At 53.9% G+C, this 20,683-nt stretch overlaps 1 protein-coding gene across 1 annotated transcript in view; it reads right to left on the bottom strand.

The window, feature by feature from the left end:
• MAP2K6 (mitogen-activated protein kinase kinase 6) overlaps positions 1–19,344 on the bottom strand; it is a 50,957-nt gene extending 31,613 nt beyond the window's left edge. The window contains exon 1 of the mRNA XM_056505998.1: positions 19,002–19,344. Within this exon, the coding sequence (XP_056361973.1) occupies positions 19,002–19,017 (16 nt within the window). The 5' untranslated portion in view covers positions 19,018–19,344. The remainder of the gene's footprint in view (positions 1–19,001) is intronic.
• Positions 19,345–20,683: the final 1,339 nt, after the last annotated feature.

The following is a 20,683-nucleotide window of genomic DNA, read 5'->3' on the forward strand; positions in this document are numbered from 1 at the left end:
AAAGCCTTTAACCCTGCCCAGCTCTCTGCCCTGAGGAATCCCAGACTTGGGGACATCCCAGCTCAGTGTGAGAGGAGGAGGAAGGCTGGGAGCATTCCTGGTGTCCCTGCAGCCAAACACTGCCCAGTCCAGACTAAACAACACCAGCAGCAGAGCCTGGGGCTCCCTGCCCAGCGCTGCACAACTCAAACACACAGAGATAACAAAGTCTATTCTCAATGAGTGCTGCTGGAGCTGCACCCAGGCTCCTGCTGGCTCCACTCCAGCTGAAATGGAAATGGGAATGCCCTCAAAGAGAACACAAATAGGGGTACACTCCTCAAGTAGCCACTTCTGGATCTTGTGGCCACATCCCCACGTGTCCCCCCCTGTGGCATCTCCACAGCAATTCCTGCAGCACCACCTTCCTCCCCACGGGCTCCAAATGGGTGAAACCCTTCGAAATTTGGGCAGCCCCAGTGTGGAAGCAGGCAGAGGATTTTGGAGTTAAATCCTGTGGGATGGAACTGCAGGTGACAGGGAGGGGATGCTGGTGGCAGTGGTTTGGTGGCTGGGAGTTCTCTCCCCACTTCTGCCCCCGTGGTTGGGTGGTGTGCCTTGGTAACATTTTGGTAAAGGTGCCTAAATCCCCTCTGTGCCAGGGACAGGGTGGCTGAGTGGCTGAGCTGTGCCCACCATCCAGTCTGCAAAAACAAAGTTTCAGCCAAGCCCTAATTTCTGGAAAAAAAACCCCAAAAACTAGGTGTTCATGTAAGCACCAATGATGTGGAAAAGTGGGTCTGAAAATCTGGTTTCTGACCCCTTATTAAGCCACCAAAAGAATTAAATATGCAAGAGATGTTTAAAAGCTGCAGAAGTTTCAACCAGAGGCGAAGGGATGGGATGAGGTGGATTTGTGCTTTATTTCCCTCCCTGAAACCTGAGGGAGCTGCTCCTCAGCCCTGAGTGAGTGGCCAGATGCCCCTGGCTGCTCTCCATCACTGCCAGGAGCAGCTGGATGTGCTGGAAGCAGACAGAGATGCTCCAGGGACGATGGGGTGTCCTCTGTGCAGGACAGGGACATTTCCCACACGCCCTTCATCTGTGTCTTGCTTCATGGCTGTTTGCAACAACTCCCTGGAAACAGCAAACTTGGGATGTGTTTCCTTAACAACATTTCTGAGCTGTCTGGGGAATGGAGCTGAGGCTGGGGCTGGGGCTGAGGTGGCTCCAGCTCCAGGCTCTCCTGCTCTGCTCTGGATGCCATGGAGCTGCTGGCACATCCAGGTCTGAGCACACCACAGCCCCATGGTGTCCACACTGCAACTCACACCTTTATGTCTGAATTAAAGCATTATTTGTTTTCCTGTCTGTGGCCAAGGAGTCATATTTTGGGTCAGGCAGCAGGAAAGGCAAGAGGATTTTCATGTGGTGAATTTTTCCAATGTGTACCAGAAGGAGAGCACAGCAGGAAACCCTGAAACACGGGCACACCACAGGAGCAGACAGCACTGCACTCACAGCCCATTTTAATTCCCAAGGCTCCTGAAGGGAAGAGCAGGGCCTGGCATGGCCTGGGCACAGCTGCCCCAGGGACCCCACAGCAGCTGATCCCAAACTCCAAACTCCCTCCTGACACCATCAGCATCCACATCAGAATGGCAGGGATGCAGATCACTGTGCTGTCCTGGGGGTGCCCTGCCCAGCACCTGTGTGACAGCACCCAGATGTGCAACAGCACCCAGATGTGTGCCAGCACCTGTGCACGAGCATCCAGATGTGTCTCAGCATCAGATGTGTCCCAGCATCCAGATGTGTGCCAGCACCCAGCCATGTCCCCAAAACCTGGTCACATCCCCAACACCCACCCATGTCCCCAACACTCAGCTGTGCCCCAGCACCCACCCATGTCCCCAAAATCTGGCCATGTCCCCAACACCCACCCATGTCCCCAACACCCACCCATGTCCCCAGCACTCAGTCATGTCCCCAGCACTCAGTCATGTCCCCAGCACCAGCTGTGCCCCAACACCAGCTGTGCCAGCAGCTGCCCCGGGGGTTTCTCCATCACAGGGCTGAACTCACTCCTCTGACTCAACCCTGCAACCTGTAATAAACCTGGGCCAGGAGAGGCTCCAAACCAAAACAGCAGAGCAGTGCAGGGCAGTGCAGGGCAGTGCAGGGCAGTGCAGGCTGTGCAGGGCAGTGCAGGCAGTGCAGGCAGTGCAGGCAGTGCAGGCTGTGCAGGGCAGTGCAGGCAGTGCAGGCTGTGCAGGGCAGTGCAGGCTGTGCAGGGCAGTGCAGGGCAGTGCAGGCAGTGCAGGCTGTGCAGGGCTGGGCAGGCTGTGCAGGGCAGTGCAGGCAGTGCAGGCTGTGCAGGCTGTGCAGGGCTGGGCAGGCTGTGCAGGGCAGTGCAGGCAGTGCAGGGCAGTGCAGGGCAGTGCAGGGCAGTGCAGGCTGTGCAGGCTGTGCAGGGCAGTGCAGGCAGTGCAGGCTGTGCAGGCTGTGCAGGGCAGTGCAGGGCAGTGCAGGGCAGTGCAGGGCAGTGCAGGGCAGTGCAGGGCAGTGCAGGCTGTGCAGGGCAGTGCAGGGCAGTGCAGGCTGTGCAGGGCAGTGCAGGCTGTGCGGGCAGTGCAGGGCAGTGCAGGGCAGTGCAGGGCAGTGCAGGCAGTGCAGGCTGTGCAGGCAGTGCAGGCAGTGCAGGGCAGTGCAGGCTGTGCAGGGCAGTGCAGGCTGTGCAGGGGCTGTGCAGGGCAGTGCAGGGCAGTGCAGGGCAGTGCAGGGCAGTGCAGGGCAGTGCAGGCTGTGCAGGGCAGTGCAGGGCAGTGCAGGGCAGTGCAGGCAGTGCAGGGCAGTGCAGGCTGTGCAGGGCAGTGCAGGGCAGTGCAGGCTGTGCAGGGCAGTGCAGGGCAGTGCAGGGCAGTGCAGGGCAGTGCAGGGCAGTGCAGGGCAGTGCAGGCTGTGCAGGGCAGTGCAGGGCAGTGCAGGGCAGTGCAGGGCAGTGCAGGCTGTGCAGGGCAGTGCAGGGCAGTGCAGGCAGTGCAGGGCTGTGCAGGGCAGTGCAGGGCAGTGCAGGGGATGTGCAGGCTGTGCAGGCTTTGCAGGGCAGTGCAGGGCAGTGCAGGGCAGTGCAGGCTGTGCAGGGCAGTGCAGGGCAGTGCAGGGCAGTGCAGGCTGTGCAGGGCAGTGCAGGGCAGTGCAGGCAGTGCAGGGCTGTGCAGGGCAGTGCAGGGCAGTGCAGGCTGTGCAGGGCAGTGCAGGGCAGTGCAGGCAGTGCAGGGCTGTGCAGGGCAGTGCAGGGCAGTGCAGGCTGTGCAGGCTGTGCAGGGGCTGTGCAGGGCAGTGCAGGCAGTGCAGGCTGTGCAGGGCAGTGCAGGCTGTGCAGGGCAGTGCAGGGCAGTGCAGGCTGTGCAGGGCAGTGCAGGGCTGGGCAGGCAGTGCAGGCTGTGCAGGGCTGTGCAGGGCTGGGCAGGCAGTGCAGGCTGTGCAGGGCTGTGCAGGGCTGTGCTGAGCAGTGCAGGCTGTGCAGGGCAGTGCAGGGCAGTGCAGGGCAGTGCAGGGCAGTGCAGGGCAGTGCAGGCTGTGCAGGGCTGTGCAGGGCAGTGCAGGCTGTGCACGCTGTGCAGGGCAGTGCAGGGCAGTGCAGGGCTGTGCAGGCTGTGCAGGGCAGTGCAGGCAGTGCAGGCAGTGCAGGGCAGTGCAGGGCTGTGCAGGCTGTGCAGGCAGTGCAGGGCAGTGCAGGCAGTGCAGGCAGTGCAGGGCAGTGCAGGGCTGTGCAGGCTGTGCAGGCTGTGCAGGGCAGTGCAGGGCTGTGCAGGCTGTGCAGGGCAGTGCAGGGCAGTGCAGGGCAGTGCAGGCTGTGCAGGGCAGTGCAGGGCTGTGCAGGGCAGTGCAGGCTGTGCAGGCTTTGCAGGGCAGTGCAGGGCAGTGCAGGGCAGTGCACGGCAGTGCAGGGCAGTGCAGGCTGTGCAGGGCAGTGCAGGCTGTGCAGGCAGTGCAGGCAGTGCAGGGCTGTGCAGGGCAGTGCAGGCTGTGCAGGGCAGTGCACGGCAGTGCAGGGCAGTGCAGGCTGTGCAGGGCAGTGCAGGCTGTGCAGGCTGTGCAGTCTGTGCAGGGCAGTGCAGGGCAGTGCAGGCTGTGCAGGCTGCGCAGGCTGTGCAGGGCAGTGCAGGCTGTGCAGGCTGTGCAGGGCAGTGCAGGCTGTGCAGGGCAGTGCAGGGCAGTGCAGGCAGTGCAGGGCTGTGCAGGGCAGTGCAGGGCAGTGCAGGCTGTGCAGGCTGTGCAGGGCAGTGCAGGCTGTGCAGGCAGTGCAGGCAGTGCAGGGCAGTGCAGGGCAGTGCAGGCTGTGCAGGGCAGTGCAGGCTGTGCAGGCTGTGCAGGGAGCAGGGACCAGTGGAGCTGCACCCCGTGAACCAGGGCAGGGTTGAGCAATGCCAGGGTTATTTGTGTCCCTGCTCCCGACTGACGCAGGTCAGCCCTGCTGAGGCACAAACACCGCCCAGACAAAGATCTGCAGCTTTGCTGCGAGGTAAAACCACAAGGTCAGGGCTTGGTGCCTGCCACAGAGCAGCCTCCAGCAGGAGAAGCTCTGAGCAGCAGCAGGAGAAAGCGCTAGGGCAGAGCAGGGACACGGGCTCCAGCCAGCTCCATCTGCGGATCCTGCGGTGCAGCCACCGATAGAAATGTCCCCAGACCTGCAAACAGCAGGAGCTCCTCGCCTGCCTTTCAGTCAGCTCTCTAGTTCAGTAATTCAATTTTGAAGGTAATTTCCTGATTCAGGCTAATCTCTCTTACTCTGCCCATTTTCCTCTTAACACCCCTGTGAAAGGGCTGCAGGCTGCTGGGTTACTCATGTCTGTACTGAAACCAGGGGATGCAATTTCTCCGTGTTTATCTGACATTCGGGTCTGTCACCCTGACAGTGCACTTGCAAATCTTACAGGAGTCCAGACCTTCTGAGTGCAAAGTGGAAGAGACACTTTGAGAGATCCTGTGCTAAGACATCTCCTGACAGAGGGATGCAGGGACCCTGGGGAGGGGACAGGCAGCTGGTACAGCTTTGGGGCAATTTGGGGCAGTTCTGTACCCCCTGGAACCCCCCACCAAACCAACCTGAGCCCAGCTCCTGCAGGCAGCACTGGGATAATCACAGGCTGGAGCAACCACCCAGCAGGTTTTGTGGGACACCAGCACCCAGGGCCAGTCTGGAGATGAAGGCTGGTTGGTTGTCTGATGGAGAAGATCCTACAGGTGGGGATTTTAGGATCCTTTTGTCCTGGGGAAGTCACTGAGATGTTTTATGAGCTCCCACAATGGCTGGGACATTACTGCACCATGGATTTCACTTCCCAGCTGGGCTCTGCCCCAGTGGCTTTCCTCTACCCCATTCCATTGTTGGCCTGCAGGAAAACCAACATGAGAGGAAATGGGGCCCTCAGTGCCTATTTCCACACTCAGAGATCAGCAAAGAGCAGCCACATGCTCTCTTCCTGACACTAATGGGGAGGTGACAACAAACAGCTTTGCCAGACAATGTCCCTTCCCAGTTAATGTCCCTTCCCAGCCCAGACACAGCACCACATCCCATCTATCCAGGGAGCAGCCTGGGGCCACCCAAAGCTGTTCCTGTCCCTGCTGAGCTGGTGCCAGCACCAGGCTGACATCTAGAGATGTGACAGGGGCAGACAGAGCCCTCCCCTGACAGCCTGCCCTGCCAGGCAGCAGGACCAGCCAGCTTCCCTTCAGACAGCACTGCAAGGCAAACCAGCCCAAATCCATCCTCCCCTAGGTGCTGATGGGAGATAGGAGAGCTCTGCCTGCTCCAGCTGTCAGCACAGGCCACAGGGAGACTGGAATATTAAAAACCCTGTTACAACACTCTGGCTGAACCCATCTGGCGTGTGCATCCAGCTGCTCTGATGGCCTGGGGGAAAGGGCACAGCTCCTCCCAAACCTCTGTGCAGACAGGCACCATCACCCTGCAGAGCAGCACCCACCTCAGGGAACTGGGGATGGGATGGGATGGGATGGGATGGGATGGGATGGGATGGGATGGGATGGGATGGGATGGGATGGGATGGGATGGGATGGGATGGGATGGGCTCTGCCTGAGCACAGGAGATCTGTGGGCAGGGCACAGACACCTCCCACACCTGCCAGCGGTGCAAGAGCAGCACAGAGGGCCAAGAGCTTCCCAAAATCCCTGCACTGTGGCTCACCCAAGCCTCTGTGCCTGGCTCTGCTCCTCAGCACTCTAAAACATCTCCCAGGGGACCCTGCCATGCCCCCATGGATGAGGGGGGAAGCTCCCAGAGCAGGATGTGAGCTGAGGGTGCTGCAGGTGATACATCACTCCCAGTACTCCACTTGCTTTTTCTATTTCCCCTTCCACCACTGTGAGTGACCACGAAACTCAAACCAACTTCCCACACAAATCCCGAGCAGGCAGCAGCAAGTGTCCTGTATTTAACACAAAAGCAGCTGCTCCATCTGCCTCAGCCAGAAGGGGAGCAGGATCCTTAAATCCACGAGCCCCAGCCACCAACACTTCTGTACTTCCCAAACCCACTGCTCCCAACAGTGAAGGACCCACCCCATAGAATTATAAATATCCTGACTTGGAAAGGACCCACATTGTCAAGTTCAACTCCTTTCCCCACTGCCACGTGGAGCCTCAAACCTCAATTTTCTCAGAGTGACAAGATGCACTTGGATCAGACACCCCACAGACACATTTCTGCTCCAGGTCTCTCCAGTTCCAGTATTGCTTTCCAGGTTTTTAACGTGCTTGGTGCAGCTGGGATTTTCTCCCAGCAGATCTTGCAAAGGGGTTCTGCAGCAGCAAAAGCAGAGCTGGATCTGCCCTGAAAACACAGCCCAGCTCCTGCCAGTGCCTGGCTGCAGGGCAGTGCCAGCACCCAATTCCTGAGGCTGTCCTGGGGAAGGGCAGGTGGCTCTGAGAAGGGAGGTGACATTGCCACAGCTGGGGGCTCTGTCCTTGCTGAGCTCACATTAAACACGTGCTCAGCCTGAGCTCACACTCCCATCAGGGCTGGCCTAAGTGCCAGCCAGGGCAGGATCAGGGCTGCAGAGGCAGTGCCAGGCTCCTGGTTTAGCTGCAGCAGCTGCCACAGCCCCAGAGGGACAGCCTGACACCCCACAGGGACACTGCTGGCTCCTCATCACCACCCCCCAAGGCTGCCAAAGCCCCTGGGCAGGAGCTGAGCCTTGTCCAGCCAAAAGGAGGCAGATTTAAACCTGGGAAAAGCAGGGCTTGGACAGCACAAGGTGTGACTGGGTCAGGAATGACAGGCCTGGGGGCTCAGCCAACAGCCCCTCTGGGGTGTCACTGTCCCCACAAGAGCATGCACAGGGATTTGTCCTCAGCTCCTGCTTCCCACACCTAATGCAGCCCCAATCCCTCCAGAGATGCTTCTGCTCACTGAGCACCTCCCCTGTCCTGATGCCACCACCCCACAGCAGCTGGAATAAAATCCAGCCAGGGCAATGTGAGCTACACTTTTATTTCTGTCCCCAGGCAGCCACAGGAATCTTGTTTTACCAAGCACAGATTGGGTTTGTTCAGCATATTGTGAATTTGGACATTTCAGCTGCACTGCTAGCAGGCATCTCCTGCTGATGGAAAACTTGGGAGTTATCATTTTCTGCTCATGAGTAAAGATACCTTGGGATAAAATGGGCCATTTGTGCCCAAACTGCCCATTGATTTAATCATGCTTTGAGTTATTAAACATCAATAACTTTTAGAGCCAAATGGGAACACCCATGCAAACAGAAGAATGTGCCATTTCTTACTGAGCATCTTCACCTCCTGCAGAAGGCCCTGATGACCAGGAGGGCTGTGTTAATTCATGTGCAGGTCAGAAATCAGGTGGTAACTTTGGCCAGAGTTCTCCTGCACGAGAGGAACACCACAACACCAGCAGCTCTGGCATGGAAGGGAAGGATCTGCTTCCTTGCATCCTGTCACAGGGAATTTTGGCAAAGGTTCAGCCAAATATTGTGATTCAATTTCAACATGGTCAAGGCTTTGATTATCCTTCCTTTGTGCCACACCACCACACAGCTCTCTTGCTATTCTCATGATTTATTTGCTTATTTTCATATCTCAGTTATTAAAGATGGTATTTTACAGATCTGACCAGTGCAGAGGGAGGAACCAACTCCTGCTCCCTCTGCTGGCCATGCCTCCAGCAAACCTGGAGGTCCCAATTTAAAACCAGCCAGGAACACCATTCCAGGGGAACTGCAGGAAAACCAAACCTGCATCCCCCCTGAGCCCTGGCACCAGCACCTCCAGGATGAAGAGCACACACTTGCTTGTCTGGCATATAAAGAACACAAGGAATACAGAAAGAACAAAAGCCTTTCCCTGGGTTTTATCATGCAATTTTATCTCAATTTGGAAAACACACTGAAGAAATCCGTGACAGCACAGCACTGTGACAGACTTGTGACAGCAAATCCTGTCCTCCCAATAAAGTGACACAAGTGGGCAGGTGTTTTTTCTCTCTACATATGTCCATGTGGATCAAAGCCCATCAGGTCACATCTCTCCACCCAGCCTTCTGAAGCAGAAGCTGAAAATACAAACCTCCCTTTCTGAGCCTTCCTGGCAAAGCCTCCACAGAACTCCCCATGTGAGGTTTGAGGCTGTAGTTTCACTTCTACACACACTCCCAAAAAGGACACTGCTTCCATGTGCACAAGCAGATAAGCAGAATTGGGAAAAAAGGAAAGCAGAAACGGGAGGAAAAAGTAACCAAGAGAAGCAGGATGACATAAATCACCAACACAGATCCACAATGTCCATCCCACTTAGCAACCAGGACAAAATACATCCCAACCCTGTAAACTCTCCTCTGTGTGTGCTCAAGCCCAACCAAGCACATTCAGTCCCACTGAGTCCTGCAAAAGAACTGGGATGCTCTGAGGTCACCACGTGCATGAGCACTTTCAGGATGAAGACATGAAAAAAATCCTATTTAGCCTCTCCTTGAAGGGAAAAGAACAAAATGCTCTGCTCTGCATCAGCCCTGAGTGAACCTCAGGATTGTTCCTGCCTTTCAGCCTTTTTAAAAAACCTTTTTAAAGCAAACTGCTGGAAGAGCAGCCCCCCCCTGGCAGGAGATGGACCCTAAATGAGATTATCCAAGGTAAAGTGATGCTGGGAGCGCTGGCATTGTTCTGGCTCAGTGCAGGAAGAGCCAGAGGAGGAATTCTCTCCTACTGCAGGAAGCTGTTCCAGCCCCTTATCAGACAGAAAGCTCCTGATTCCTTGCGGGGGAAGTACCAAATGTTTTTGAGGGGAAGGAAAAAAAAAGGAAAAAAAAAAAAAAAAAAAAAGGCATTCCTGGCTCTAAAGGAAGCTGCCTGATGACATGACTGGGGCTGAAGTCGTGCTGGGAGGAAGCCTGAGGTGCTGCCCAGCTCAGGTGGCTCTGAGCAAGGGGACACTGCCAGGGCACATCCCCTTGTTGTCACCCACAGGGCCCTGCCCCACCACAGGGTCCCTCTCTCTGAATTCAGCCTGGTCTCACTCCACAGAACCCCAGAATAAACCAGGTTGGAAAAGACCTTTGAGACCATCGACCCATGACCTAACACCTCCCCACAATTAAACCATGCACTGAGTTCCATGTCCAGGCTTCTTCTGAACATGCCCAAGGACAGGCACACGATTCCAGTGCCCAATCGCTCGTTGAGTGAAGAATTTTTTCATTCCTTGTCCCCAGAAAGCCACTTGTTTCTCCCCACCTCTGAATGCAGCACCTGTGTCACCCTGCCCAGCTGCCAGGGGCTATTTTGGGCTCTCCCTCCAGCTCCAGTGCTGCTGTCAGGGGCTTTGGGATGTGGGATGTCCTTCCATGCAATGCACAATCTGCTCTTCTGGTTAATTTATAAAACTGATTGCTTGGCAGGGATCCCAAGTTTTCTGTAGAGATGTTCCAAAGTTTTATTAGCAGTGAGCAAACTGCTGGTGTCCTTAGGAAAGGTAAGGAAGACAGAGTCTGTGTTATTTGCCTTTATTTTTTTATATAAGGTCTCTCCCAAAGGACAATTCCATGTCACAGAGCAGAGCTCTCTGGCTGCACAAGGACCTGTAGATGTGATGGTTGTCTTGGCATATTGCATAGATACCTAAAACACTTAAATTTTAAGGATGTTCACTATTTTATCAGATCTTATGCCTTATTTCAGCCAAGAACTCCTTGTCTCAGCCTGATTTCTCCTGGTAGGTTGTTAGGGGATTGTGGTTTCCATCTCTTAGGAGTTAAAAAGCAGAAAAACACTTCGGAACAGGTCAAAACCCAACAGCATTAGAGCATTGCCTTTCTTCTCCTTTAATAGGCTACTCTGACAACCCTGTGCTTGTTAAATGAGAGAAAAATCTGTGGGCAAGCAGTGAAGGTCAATCTTGTGGTTTTTGAAAGCATTTAATTAACACAGTTAAGTACCAAGGTCTGCTTGGGAGGGAACTTCTGCATTAACCAGCAGCATCTTTCTCTTCAGGGAAGCAAACCTGCAAGAGGGGACAGGCTGCAGGATTTACCTGCATCTCCACATCCCCACTGGTGCTCAGATTTAGGAAACCACGGTCAGACCTGTGTCTGCACCTCTGGCACACAGCTGGCCAGACCCTGAGCTCCTCCTGCAGGGCTTGGGGTGACCCCTGCACCCCCACAGCCTGTGCTGTGCCCTGCACTTCTGCTCCAGGCATTTTTGTCAAGTGCTTAAACAAATCTACTTAAGATGTAGCTTAGCCCAAAGGGGTTTTGGTTATTTTAATGACAGCATGTAAAGTCTCTGTCTCTTCCTTTGGCTATTCTCAGCTCCTACAGGTGCTCCCCTCCTTGGATAAAACTACAATAAACACCCCAAATTTGTGCTCTACCCCTGGGCAGGCAGTCACAGGCACAAACCCACAGTCACAGGCTGAAGCTCCTTTCCAAAAGGTCACAGCATCAGCTGGTTGGGAGCAGAAATCAATCCCAGCCCTTACAGAGCCAGACTGGGTTTTTATTTCTTCTTACTTTTGCAGCACTGGAGACCCTAATTGCAGGCAATTAAAGCAGCCCCAGGAAAAGGGGCTGAGCTGAAATCCAAGCTGGGAAGTGTGGCTCTAACCTGGGGCAGCTGCCAGGGCTGGAGAGGTGCCCTGCACGGAGCCGTGCCCAGGGCTGTGCCTGCTGCTGCACAGACCCTGCAGGCACAGCTGCTGCCAAAAGTCCTTCTGAGCTCCTGTGCCCTGCCCTGGCAGGGACTGGGGCAGGGATTGCTCCCCCTCCTACCTGCAGGCTCTGCTGCACAGGGGAGATGCTGAGAGCTGACAGAACAGAGCAAATCCAGGGAAAGAATCACCCAGTCATGGATGCTTTGGGTTGGAAGAGACCTCAAAGCTCCTCTCATTCCACAGGCAGAGACACCTTCCACTGTCCCAGCTGCTCCCAGCCCTCCCAACCTGGCCTTGGACACTGCCAGGGATCCAGGGGCAGCCACAGCCTCACCCTCACAGCAAATAAATTTTTCTTAATATCTAATCCAAACCCACTTTAAAACTTCAGTAACCAATGCTGGGTTTGCCTTTAAGATATTCTTTCTCCCTTCCCTTTTGGTGCCAGTTCTCTGGGAAAGTTTGTCTTTGCTGGATTGGGCCTTCCATCACTTTAGAGCTGTCAGAACAACAAAAGAACTTTTGAGTCATTTTCTATATCTGACCTTGAACTACTGGAGAAGCAATAAACATTCATAAGAGGAATGGTACCACGGAGTGAGGCTGTAATTTTTATAACTTGTTGCTTGAGTGTGAAATAAGCCCTGCTGAAAACCTCCCCCAGCGAGGAAGTCGGGGATCAGCCCCACTGCAGGATGAGCCCAGGCACAAAGACACGATGCCTGCAACTGGCACAGAGCACCCACACGATGCTCTGAGGCCATTTGGCACTGATAAGCATTTTTCATTGAGTGCAATTACGTTATTTTTGTTTAGAAAAAGATTCTCCTTCAAAAGCAGCTCCCAAGTCCGTGCTGATTCAGCCTTCATTAAAGGCCTCTTCTTGCAGACACACTCAAGTGTTGACTCCTGCACTGATTTTCTATTGCTGCCTTATCTTTGGCATCTCATCTGCAACTTCTGATGGGTTTTTTCTTTCTTCCCCCCCCCCACCCAATGTTTTCATCTGAATGCAGCAGAAGTGGCTTCAGTTCTTCTCACGATTTTTGATCTGCCTGGGTGCAGGCTAAGAAAACCCAGCCTTGATTACAAAATTGCAGGCTAAGTAGGCTAACAAAACAGCACCAGTAAGAAACTGGATCAGCTCAGCCCTGTGAAGTTTTCCTGCTCGAGTAGGGGAAAAAAAAAGAAGCTTTTTCTCTTACAAATCTGAAACCCTACCCCAGCTGCAGAGGTTGTTTGCACTGGGCTCCACAGGACTCGGATTTTGCAGCCCAACAAACCACAGTCACTGCTCCAACAGCAACTGGGGCAACTGACCCTTCCCTGGTGCCATCCCTGACCCTGTCCCTGCAAATCCAGGCTCCTGCCTGAGGATGGGATGCAGATCCAGAGGGATTTGCCACAGCTTTGGCAGCACCAGGATGCACGAGCGGCTTCCTGGAGCTCCCACAGAGGATGCTCAGCAGCTTTCTGCACCATGTCCAAAGGGAAGAGGACTCAGAAATGCTTCAGCACCCCAGAGACCCCCCTGGTGGGATGAACCCTCTGTGGCTGGAATCCCCAGTTTAACAGGATGGGGAGATTTGAAGGATGGGTTCAATTCTGGCTTTGAGGCAAGAGAAAGCCTTACAAGCAGCAGCCTCAGACATCCCCCCTCCAAACTGCTCTTCACTGAGCCAAGGCCACTGAGCAGAGTCAGCTTTCCATTCACACTTGTCAAGTGCAGAACATTGTGGATGTGGAATACAAAAGCAAAAAAAAAATAAAAACAAATGCCCAACCTTTTGTGCAATGAACAGATCTGGAAACTGCAGCAAGTGGCCTTCACCACTTGGCCACCACAGAGCAGAAATCTGAGGTGGCACAGCTCCAGCTCCTGGATCTGCTTCCCTGCTAACACTGCCCAAGCTGATAAAGCTAATCCCTTAAACTATTCCCAGACAGGCCCTAAGGAAGGGAGCTAAGGAACTCCACAGGTAATGAAAGAGATTTTTATTTTTTTTAATTATAGCTCTGTCCACGTCTCAAACAAAATGAACACTCCTGCAATTTCTCTGGCCACTAGAGGCTGACTCAACATTCCATCTAATGATGCTGCTGGTGGCCACGCTGCCAACTTGTAAATGCACCCCAAAATGGTCCCCCAAAACGTGAGTGACAGCAGGAAGGGACTCCTGGTGAGTCATTCTTACTCAGAATTGGTTGTGCCACCTGCTGCTATCACAGCTGTGACCTGCCCTGTGCTCCCACTCCCAGAGCTTTGCCTCTGGAGCTGGAGCAGCACCAGGAATGCAAGTTCATGGGGTGAATCCCTTGGGGCAGGGCTGGGAATCATCACAATGACCAGGCTAAGAAGCTCTGGGCCTCCAAGTGCGTTTGCAGAGGGCTGGAAAAGCATCACCACTCCTGTGCTAACAAAACTCCCACACTATTCTTCTTTTCCCAGTTTAAAAAAGGGATCAGAGCTTTTTTCAGGTGTGTTGGTTTTCAATCCTTTTCAGTGAGGCTTCTAGAGGTGCTGTCACAGCTCTTCTCAGAAAGAGAAAAAACCCAAGTGACAACAAACACAGGCACAGTTTGGGGGGAAAAGGCAACTTTTTATCATCTTGTGTATTTTCAACTACGGGACAGAAAATCTGCAAAAACTGCTGCAACCACGTTCCATGGTTCCTTATGAAGAGTCTCATCCCCCCAAATTACTCCTGTGGTTTTCATGGAGCATCATTTGCTTCACCTCAGCAGCTTGTGGATGTGTCAGGGGAGGGAATTCACCCCCGAGGAAGCTCCGAGGTTTTGGTGACTGAAACAACAAAAAGGAGCCAGGCTGGGGGTGGCACTGAGAGCCTGGCAGGAACACTCAGCTCCCTGCTCCCTCCTTCCTGCAACCTAGCACTTCTATTGCTAGAATTGCTTCTAGAATTGCAGAAAGGTTTGTGTCCTGTCCCTACCAAGAGCCTGGGCAGCAGCAGTGGTGCTGGGACATGTTGGGAGATGGGGACAGTGCAGGGGCTCACTCAGGTGTCTCAGCTCCACCTGGGCACAGCAGTGCTTTGGTTCATCTCCAGCCAAACATTTTCATTTTCCCCTTCCCCAGCTGGGTAATTCCTCCAGCATGGCATTGCATGAGGTTTTTATATCTCTTTATGAACATTTACCCCCTCTTAACCCAAAGCAGGCATTTCCAGCACTGCACCTAAACTAATTCAACAGGGCACCCTTAAAAAAAAATTTAATTAAACATAAATCAGCAACTGGAGCTGAAATGTGCTGCTAGTCCAGGCTTTGCTAGGCTTGCACCTGGCTGACCGTGCCATGGCTTTGCCCTTGCCAAGTGCCTGTGTCATGGGAGTGTGAGTGGGGAGAAGCTGAGGTGGTGCTGATGAGGCAAAATGCACATTGCACAACCCACAGGAGCTGCCTGCAGGTTAATCTTACACCAGCAACAACCTGCCACCTACCTAGGGCTGAAAAAAAAAAAAAACCACCAACAACGAACATTTCAGCTTTACAGCTGCTCCACTGAGACTCCTGGCTGGGGAAAACAAGAGTGTTTTCCCATAAAATTGTGGTATTTGGAGTAGGTGCAGGGCCTTTGGTCAAAGTCCATAGGGTGCATGCTCAGCCAGAATCACGTGGGATGTGCTGCCCATAATCTCAGCTTCCCTTTGCAGGTGGAGCACTGGAAATTGTATTTGAAACAACAGAGTCTGTTTGAGATCAACAGGCAGCAATACTCAGTTTAAATATCATCTCAATGTGTTTATGAATCAGTGCTCTCACGGGTACTGCTCCCCCTTCCCTCTTCTTATTTCAATGGAGAAATTTGCATATTTGCAGGTGTTTTCTCCCATGTGGGCTTTGCCAGGGAATAATGTTGCAAGGAATCTGGGAGACTTGAATATATCCGCTGTCACCAGAGTCTGGATTTACAGCCTCAAACTGCACTTGGCTTGATGTGAATATGGACTTCCGCTTTTTCTTCCCCCCCTCCTCTTCCAAAATAATATCCTATTAGTCATGACAGCCAAATGGGCTGGATTTGGGCAACAATTCAACTTCTGAGCTCCCATCAAGGCCCTCCTGGCCACAGCAGCCTCATCTCTGAAGGTGAAGAACAGGCTGCAGGAACCTGCTGTGCTCAAGAAAAGCTGATCTACTATGGCCTGTTACATCCAACAGCAAAATACCAATCTGCAGCTGAAAGGAGGGAATGAGGGTAGGAAAAGCACAGGGTGAGATGCAGGGGCTCAGGTGTATTTTGTGTTTGGATGGAGTTTTGGGGAGCCCATCAGGGGTAACGTGGCTCAGAACCACGAGCACAACGCTGGAGGCATCTGCTCATTGCTGCAACAGAAACGGCCAGAAGAAAAGTGATGTTTCTCAATTCCAGTGAGAGTTTTAACCTTCACATATTGTGCAGGAAGCAGATCCCCCTCCTCATTTTTTGCACAGCACAGGTAGGGTCCCCCTGAAGCAGGTGGGATTCCTTGCAGGGGATAAAAACAACTCTGCTGCTCACATGTTCCCCCGACACGCTGCATCAAAAAAAAATTAATCTCTGGCAAATTCTCCCAACAACTCTGGAAAGGATTCAAAGCAGGCAGAGGGCTCAGCAGCTGGCTGGGGCTCTGGGCTGTATTTTCCAGAGCTGCTGAGGAACCTCCTGTGCAACACATGAAAGCTGATCCCGAAATGCAGATTATCCCAAAGAACCTCTGGTGCAAACCCCAGAGCTGAAACCCCTTCCTGAGCAAGAGCTCAGCCCCAACAGCTGAACTTGGAAAAGTTATCTGTGCAAGGAATGCAGGCACTGGTGCTGCAGAGAGCGAGGAGGACGGAAAGGCACTCAAGAATGATGCCATTCATTGAGATCATGTTTTGTGGGTTGGCTACTTCCATCTTCCCTTTTTCCTGGTACTGGGGAGGACGCAGAAGGCCGTGCTGGGGAGTGTGGGGGACACTCAGCACACCCCTGCAGGGCCACCAGCACAGCTCCCTGCCTGTCACCGCCTCTGCACGCTCAGCCTTTGCCACCCCCAGGCTTTTTGGGGACCCCCCTGCCCCCCCAAGGGTCTCCTGCCAGGGGCAGAGTGCTCTGGGTATCACTGGGTGCAATCCTGCATTATCAAACTTCCTTGGCTCTTTGCATCGGAAACTTTTACAGCTCCCTGCTCGGCTGGAAAAGATGACTGCAGCAAACCCAAATTAGGAATAAATTATACAACAACTTTACATTTTTCTTTCACAAAGGAAAACTGTGTGGCAAGAGCTGTGCAGGCACCTCCTTCCCAACGTCCTCTCCCTTGCACGGATTAATTGTGGAAGGCTTCACAGACGGCTTAGTTTGAATAAATAAATAAATAACCACAACACGAGGCAACTCCAAGCCCAGCCTGGGACCTGCCCCCGCCACACCACGCGCTGCCTGCACCCCCCAAATCCCAAATATGTGTGAGGGCTGCAGGATGCAGGCAGAGCCAAGCTGCAACATCCAACCCGAGCACTTCCAAAAGCTCCAAAAGCTGCATCTGTGTGGCCGCTCGCTGACATATGGGCATCTATTTTCACAATGAATGGCCACAGCAACTCCTCCCTAAAGCTCCCTCCCCGCCTGCTCTTGCAGGGGCTGTTGCATTCCCGCAGCATTTTTGCAATATTAAATTCTCCACCTCCTCCCACCCTGCCCCCCGTGCCCTTGCAAGGGCACAAGGCAGAGCCACTCCGGAATCAGCAGCGAGTTAAAAAGCAAAGAGCGAGCGCTGGCAGAAATAAATCACTGCTGTCCCCTTCCCAAAGCCCCTCCCGCTGCTCCTCAGGGCTCAGCTCCTGCCCTTTTGCAGCTCCTCAATGCTCAGGGTTTGCCCTTCTGCAACTCCTAAAGTCTCAACTTCTGCAGCTCCAAAACGCATAATTCCTGCAGCTCCAAAATGCATAACTCCTGTCCTTTTGCAGCTCTTAAATTCTCAACTTCTGCAGCTCCAAAATGCCCAATTCCTGTCCTTTTGCAACCCCAAATGCTCGATTCCTGCAGCTCCAAAATGCTCAATTCCTGCCCTTTTGCAACTCCTAAATTCTTAACTTCTGCAGCTCCAAAATGCATAATTCCTGCAGTTCCAAAATGCACAATTTCTGTCCTTTTGCAGCTCTTAAATTCTCAACTTCTGCAGCTCCAAAATGCTCAATTCCTGCCTTTTTGCAACTCCTAAATTCATAACTTCTGCAGCTCCAAAATGTGTAATTCCTCTCCTTTTGCAGCTCCTAAATGCTCAGTTTTCGCCCTTCTGCAACTAAATTCTTAACTTCTGCCCTTCTGCAGCTCCTAAATGCTCCAGTCCTGCAGCACTTAAAGGCTCTATTCTTGCCATTCTGCAGCTCCAAAATGCTCAGTTCCTGCAGCTCCAAAATGCCCAATTCCTGATCTTTTGCAACTCCAAAGATCTCAATTCCTGCAGCTCCAAAATGCCCAATTCCTGCCCTTCTGCAACTCCAAAGATCTCAATTCCTGCAGCTCCAAAATGCATAATTGTTGCCCTTTTGAAACTCTGAAGTTTTCAATTCCTGCAGCTCCAAAATGCACAATTCCTGCCCTTCTGCAACTCCAAAGTTCCCAATTCCTGCAGCTCCAAAATGCATCATTCCTGCCCTTTTGCAACTCCTACAGTCTCAACTTGTGCCCTTCTGCAGCTCCCGTTCCTGCAGTTCCAAAATGCTCCATTCCTGCCTTTCTGCAGCTCCCAAATCCCCAGCTCCTGCCTCCCTGCACTTCCCAGACGCTCCATTCCAGCCTTTTTGCACGCTCGGAGCGCGCTGCTGTGACAAACCCCACTGACCAAAAGTTACCAAATATTAAAGGGGGGGGTGGGAAAGGTGGGGAGAGAAATGGCTGGAAAATGATCTCAGCGCTGGCACCAGAACAATACTTTCCCATGGAAACATAGGTATATATTTAATTCCTGGTAACTCCACTCCAGTTTCACCTTTCATCTCCCTCGCGGACTTGTTTAAAAGTTTGCTTTAACCCCGCGCCGAGCCCCGGCTGCAGCTGCTCCTCCAACACCCCCCCTCGTTCCCGGCCGTGCCAAAGGCAGGCGAGGGGCTCGCATCGGGAATTGCACCGGGAATGCACCGGGAATTGAACCGGGAGCTGCACCGGGAATTGCACCGGGAGCTGCACCGGGAATTGCACCGGGAGCTGCACCGGGAGCAGCACCGGGAATTGTACCGGGAATTGCACCGGGAGCTGCACCGGGAGCTGCACCGGGAATTGCACCGGGAGCTGCACCGGGAGCTGCACCGGGAATTGTACCGGGAATTGCACCGGGAGCTGCACCGGGAATTGCACCGGGAGCTGCACCGGGAATTGTACCGGGAATTGCACCGGGAGCAGCACCGGGAGCAGCACCGGGAATTGCACGAGGAGCTGCACCCGGAATTGCACCGTAAATTGCACTGGGAGCTGCACCGAGAATTGCACCGGGAGCTGCGACCCCCCCCGGGCAAAGCGGGCGTGCACCCGCACCGGCGCGTGCACGCGCACCCCCCACCCGTGCATGCACACGCATCCGCTCATGCACCCGCACCCGTGCAACGCGCGTGCACATGCACGCCCCCCCCCCCCCCGCGCGTGCACGCTCATGCACCCCCACCCGTGCACGCCCATGCACATGCACCCGTGCACGCTCATGCACACCCGCCGCCGTGCACGCGCGGCCGCACGCCCGGTTGCACGCGCGCGGCCGTTGCACGCGCGGTTTGCACACGCGCGCGCGCGCACGCACCCACCCGCGGCCGCACGCCCGCGCCCGCGCGTGCACGCCCCTCTCACCTCGGGGCTGAGACATTGTCCCCCAGCCTGGGGGGGGGGGGGGGGGGGGGAGGGTGGCGCGCGCGGCAGGGCGCGCGCACAGAGAGCCGCTCTCTCCCCCCCCCGCGCGCGCGGCTCCGCCGAGGGGCGAGGAGTTGCCCAACAGCACAAAAGATGCGAGGCGCGCGCTCTGCCCCCCCCGGAACGCCGCGCGCGCGCGCGCTCCCGCCTGACTGAGGAGGCGGCGCCGGGCCGGGCCGAGCCGGGCCAGGCCGGGCCGGGCCGGGCCGGGCCGGGGGGGGTCCCTGCGCGGCTGGCGCGGGGCCGGCGCGGCTGCACCTACATGATGGGCCGGGGCGGCCGCCCCGGCCTCCGGCGCGCACGGGGGGGCGGCGAGGGGGGAGCAGCACTGCGCGCGCGCGGCGCCGCCGCAGCGCCTCATGGGAGATGTAGTCCCGCGGCCTGGGGCCTCCCCCCCGCCTCCATGGCCGCCGCTGAGGCGCCGGCAGGGGGCGCGGTGAGCGCGGGAAGGTTCGGGAGTTCACGAGTTCAAACCGCTTCGAAACGCTTCAAACTGCTCGAGACCGCTTCAAATGGGTTCGAATCGCTTCAAACAGCTTCAAACCTCTTAAAACTGCTTCAAACGGGTTCGAATCGCTTCAAACAGCTTCAAACCTCTTAAAACTGCTTCAAATGGGTTAAAATCGCTTCAAAACGCTTCAAACTTCTTAAAACCGCTTCAAAACGCTTCAAACTGCCTAAAACCGCTTCAGACTGCTCCAAATGGGTTCAAACCGCTTCAAAACGCTTCAGAATGGTTCAAACTGTTTAAACCTGCTTCAAACTGCTTCGAATGGGTTCAAAACGCTTCAAAACGCTTCAAACTTCTTAAAACCGCTTCAAAACGCTTAAAACCGCTTAAAACCGCTTCAAAACACTTCAATCCACCTAAAACTGCTTCAGACTGCTCCAAATGGGTTCAAACTGCTTCAAAACACTTCAAAACGATTCAGAATGGTTCAAACTTCTTAAACCCGCTTCAAACTGCTTCAAATGGGTTCAAAATGCTTCAAAACTATTAAAATCATTTCAAAACACTTCAAACTTCTTAAAACCGCTTCAAAACACCTAAGACCGCTTCAGACTGCTCCAAATGGGTTCAAACTGCTTCAAAACACTTCAAAACGATTCAGAATGGTTCAAACTGCTTAAACCCGCTTCAAACTGCTTCAAATGGGTTCAAAATGCTTCAAAACTATTAAAATCATTTCAAAACACTTCAAACTTCTTAAAACCGCTTCAAAACACCTAAGACCGCTTCAGACTGCTCCAAATGGGTTCAAACTGCTTCAAAACACTTCAAAACGATTCAGAATGGTTCAAACTGCTTAAACCCGCTTCAAACTGCTTCAAATGGGTTCAAAATGCTTCAAAACTATTAAAATCATTTCAAAACACTTCAAACTTCTTAAAACCGCTTCAAAACACCTAAAACCGCTTCAGACTGCTCCAAATGGGTTCAAACTGCTTCAAAACACTTCAAAACTATTCAGAATGGTTCAAACTGCTTAAACCCGCTTCAAACTGCTTCAAATGGGTTCAAAATGCTTCAAAACTATTAAAATAACTTCAAAACGCTTCGAATGGGTTCAAACATGGGTTCAGAGCACTTAAAATCACTCCAAACCGCTTCAAACTGCCTC

This window comes from Oenanthe melanoleuca, chromosome 18, assembly GCF_029582105.1.
Source record: "Oenanthe melanoleuca isolate GR-GAL-2019-014 chromosome 18, OMel1.0, whole genome shotgun sequence".
Classification (NCBI taxonomy): domain Eukaryota; kingdom Metazoa; phylum Chordata; class Aves; order Passeriformes; family Muscicapidae; genus Oenanthe; species Oenanthe melanoleuca.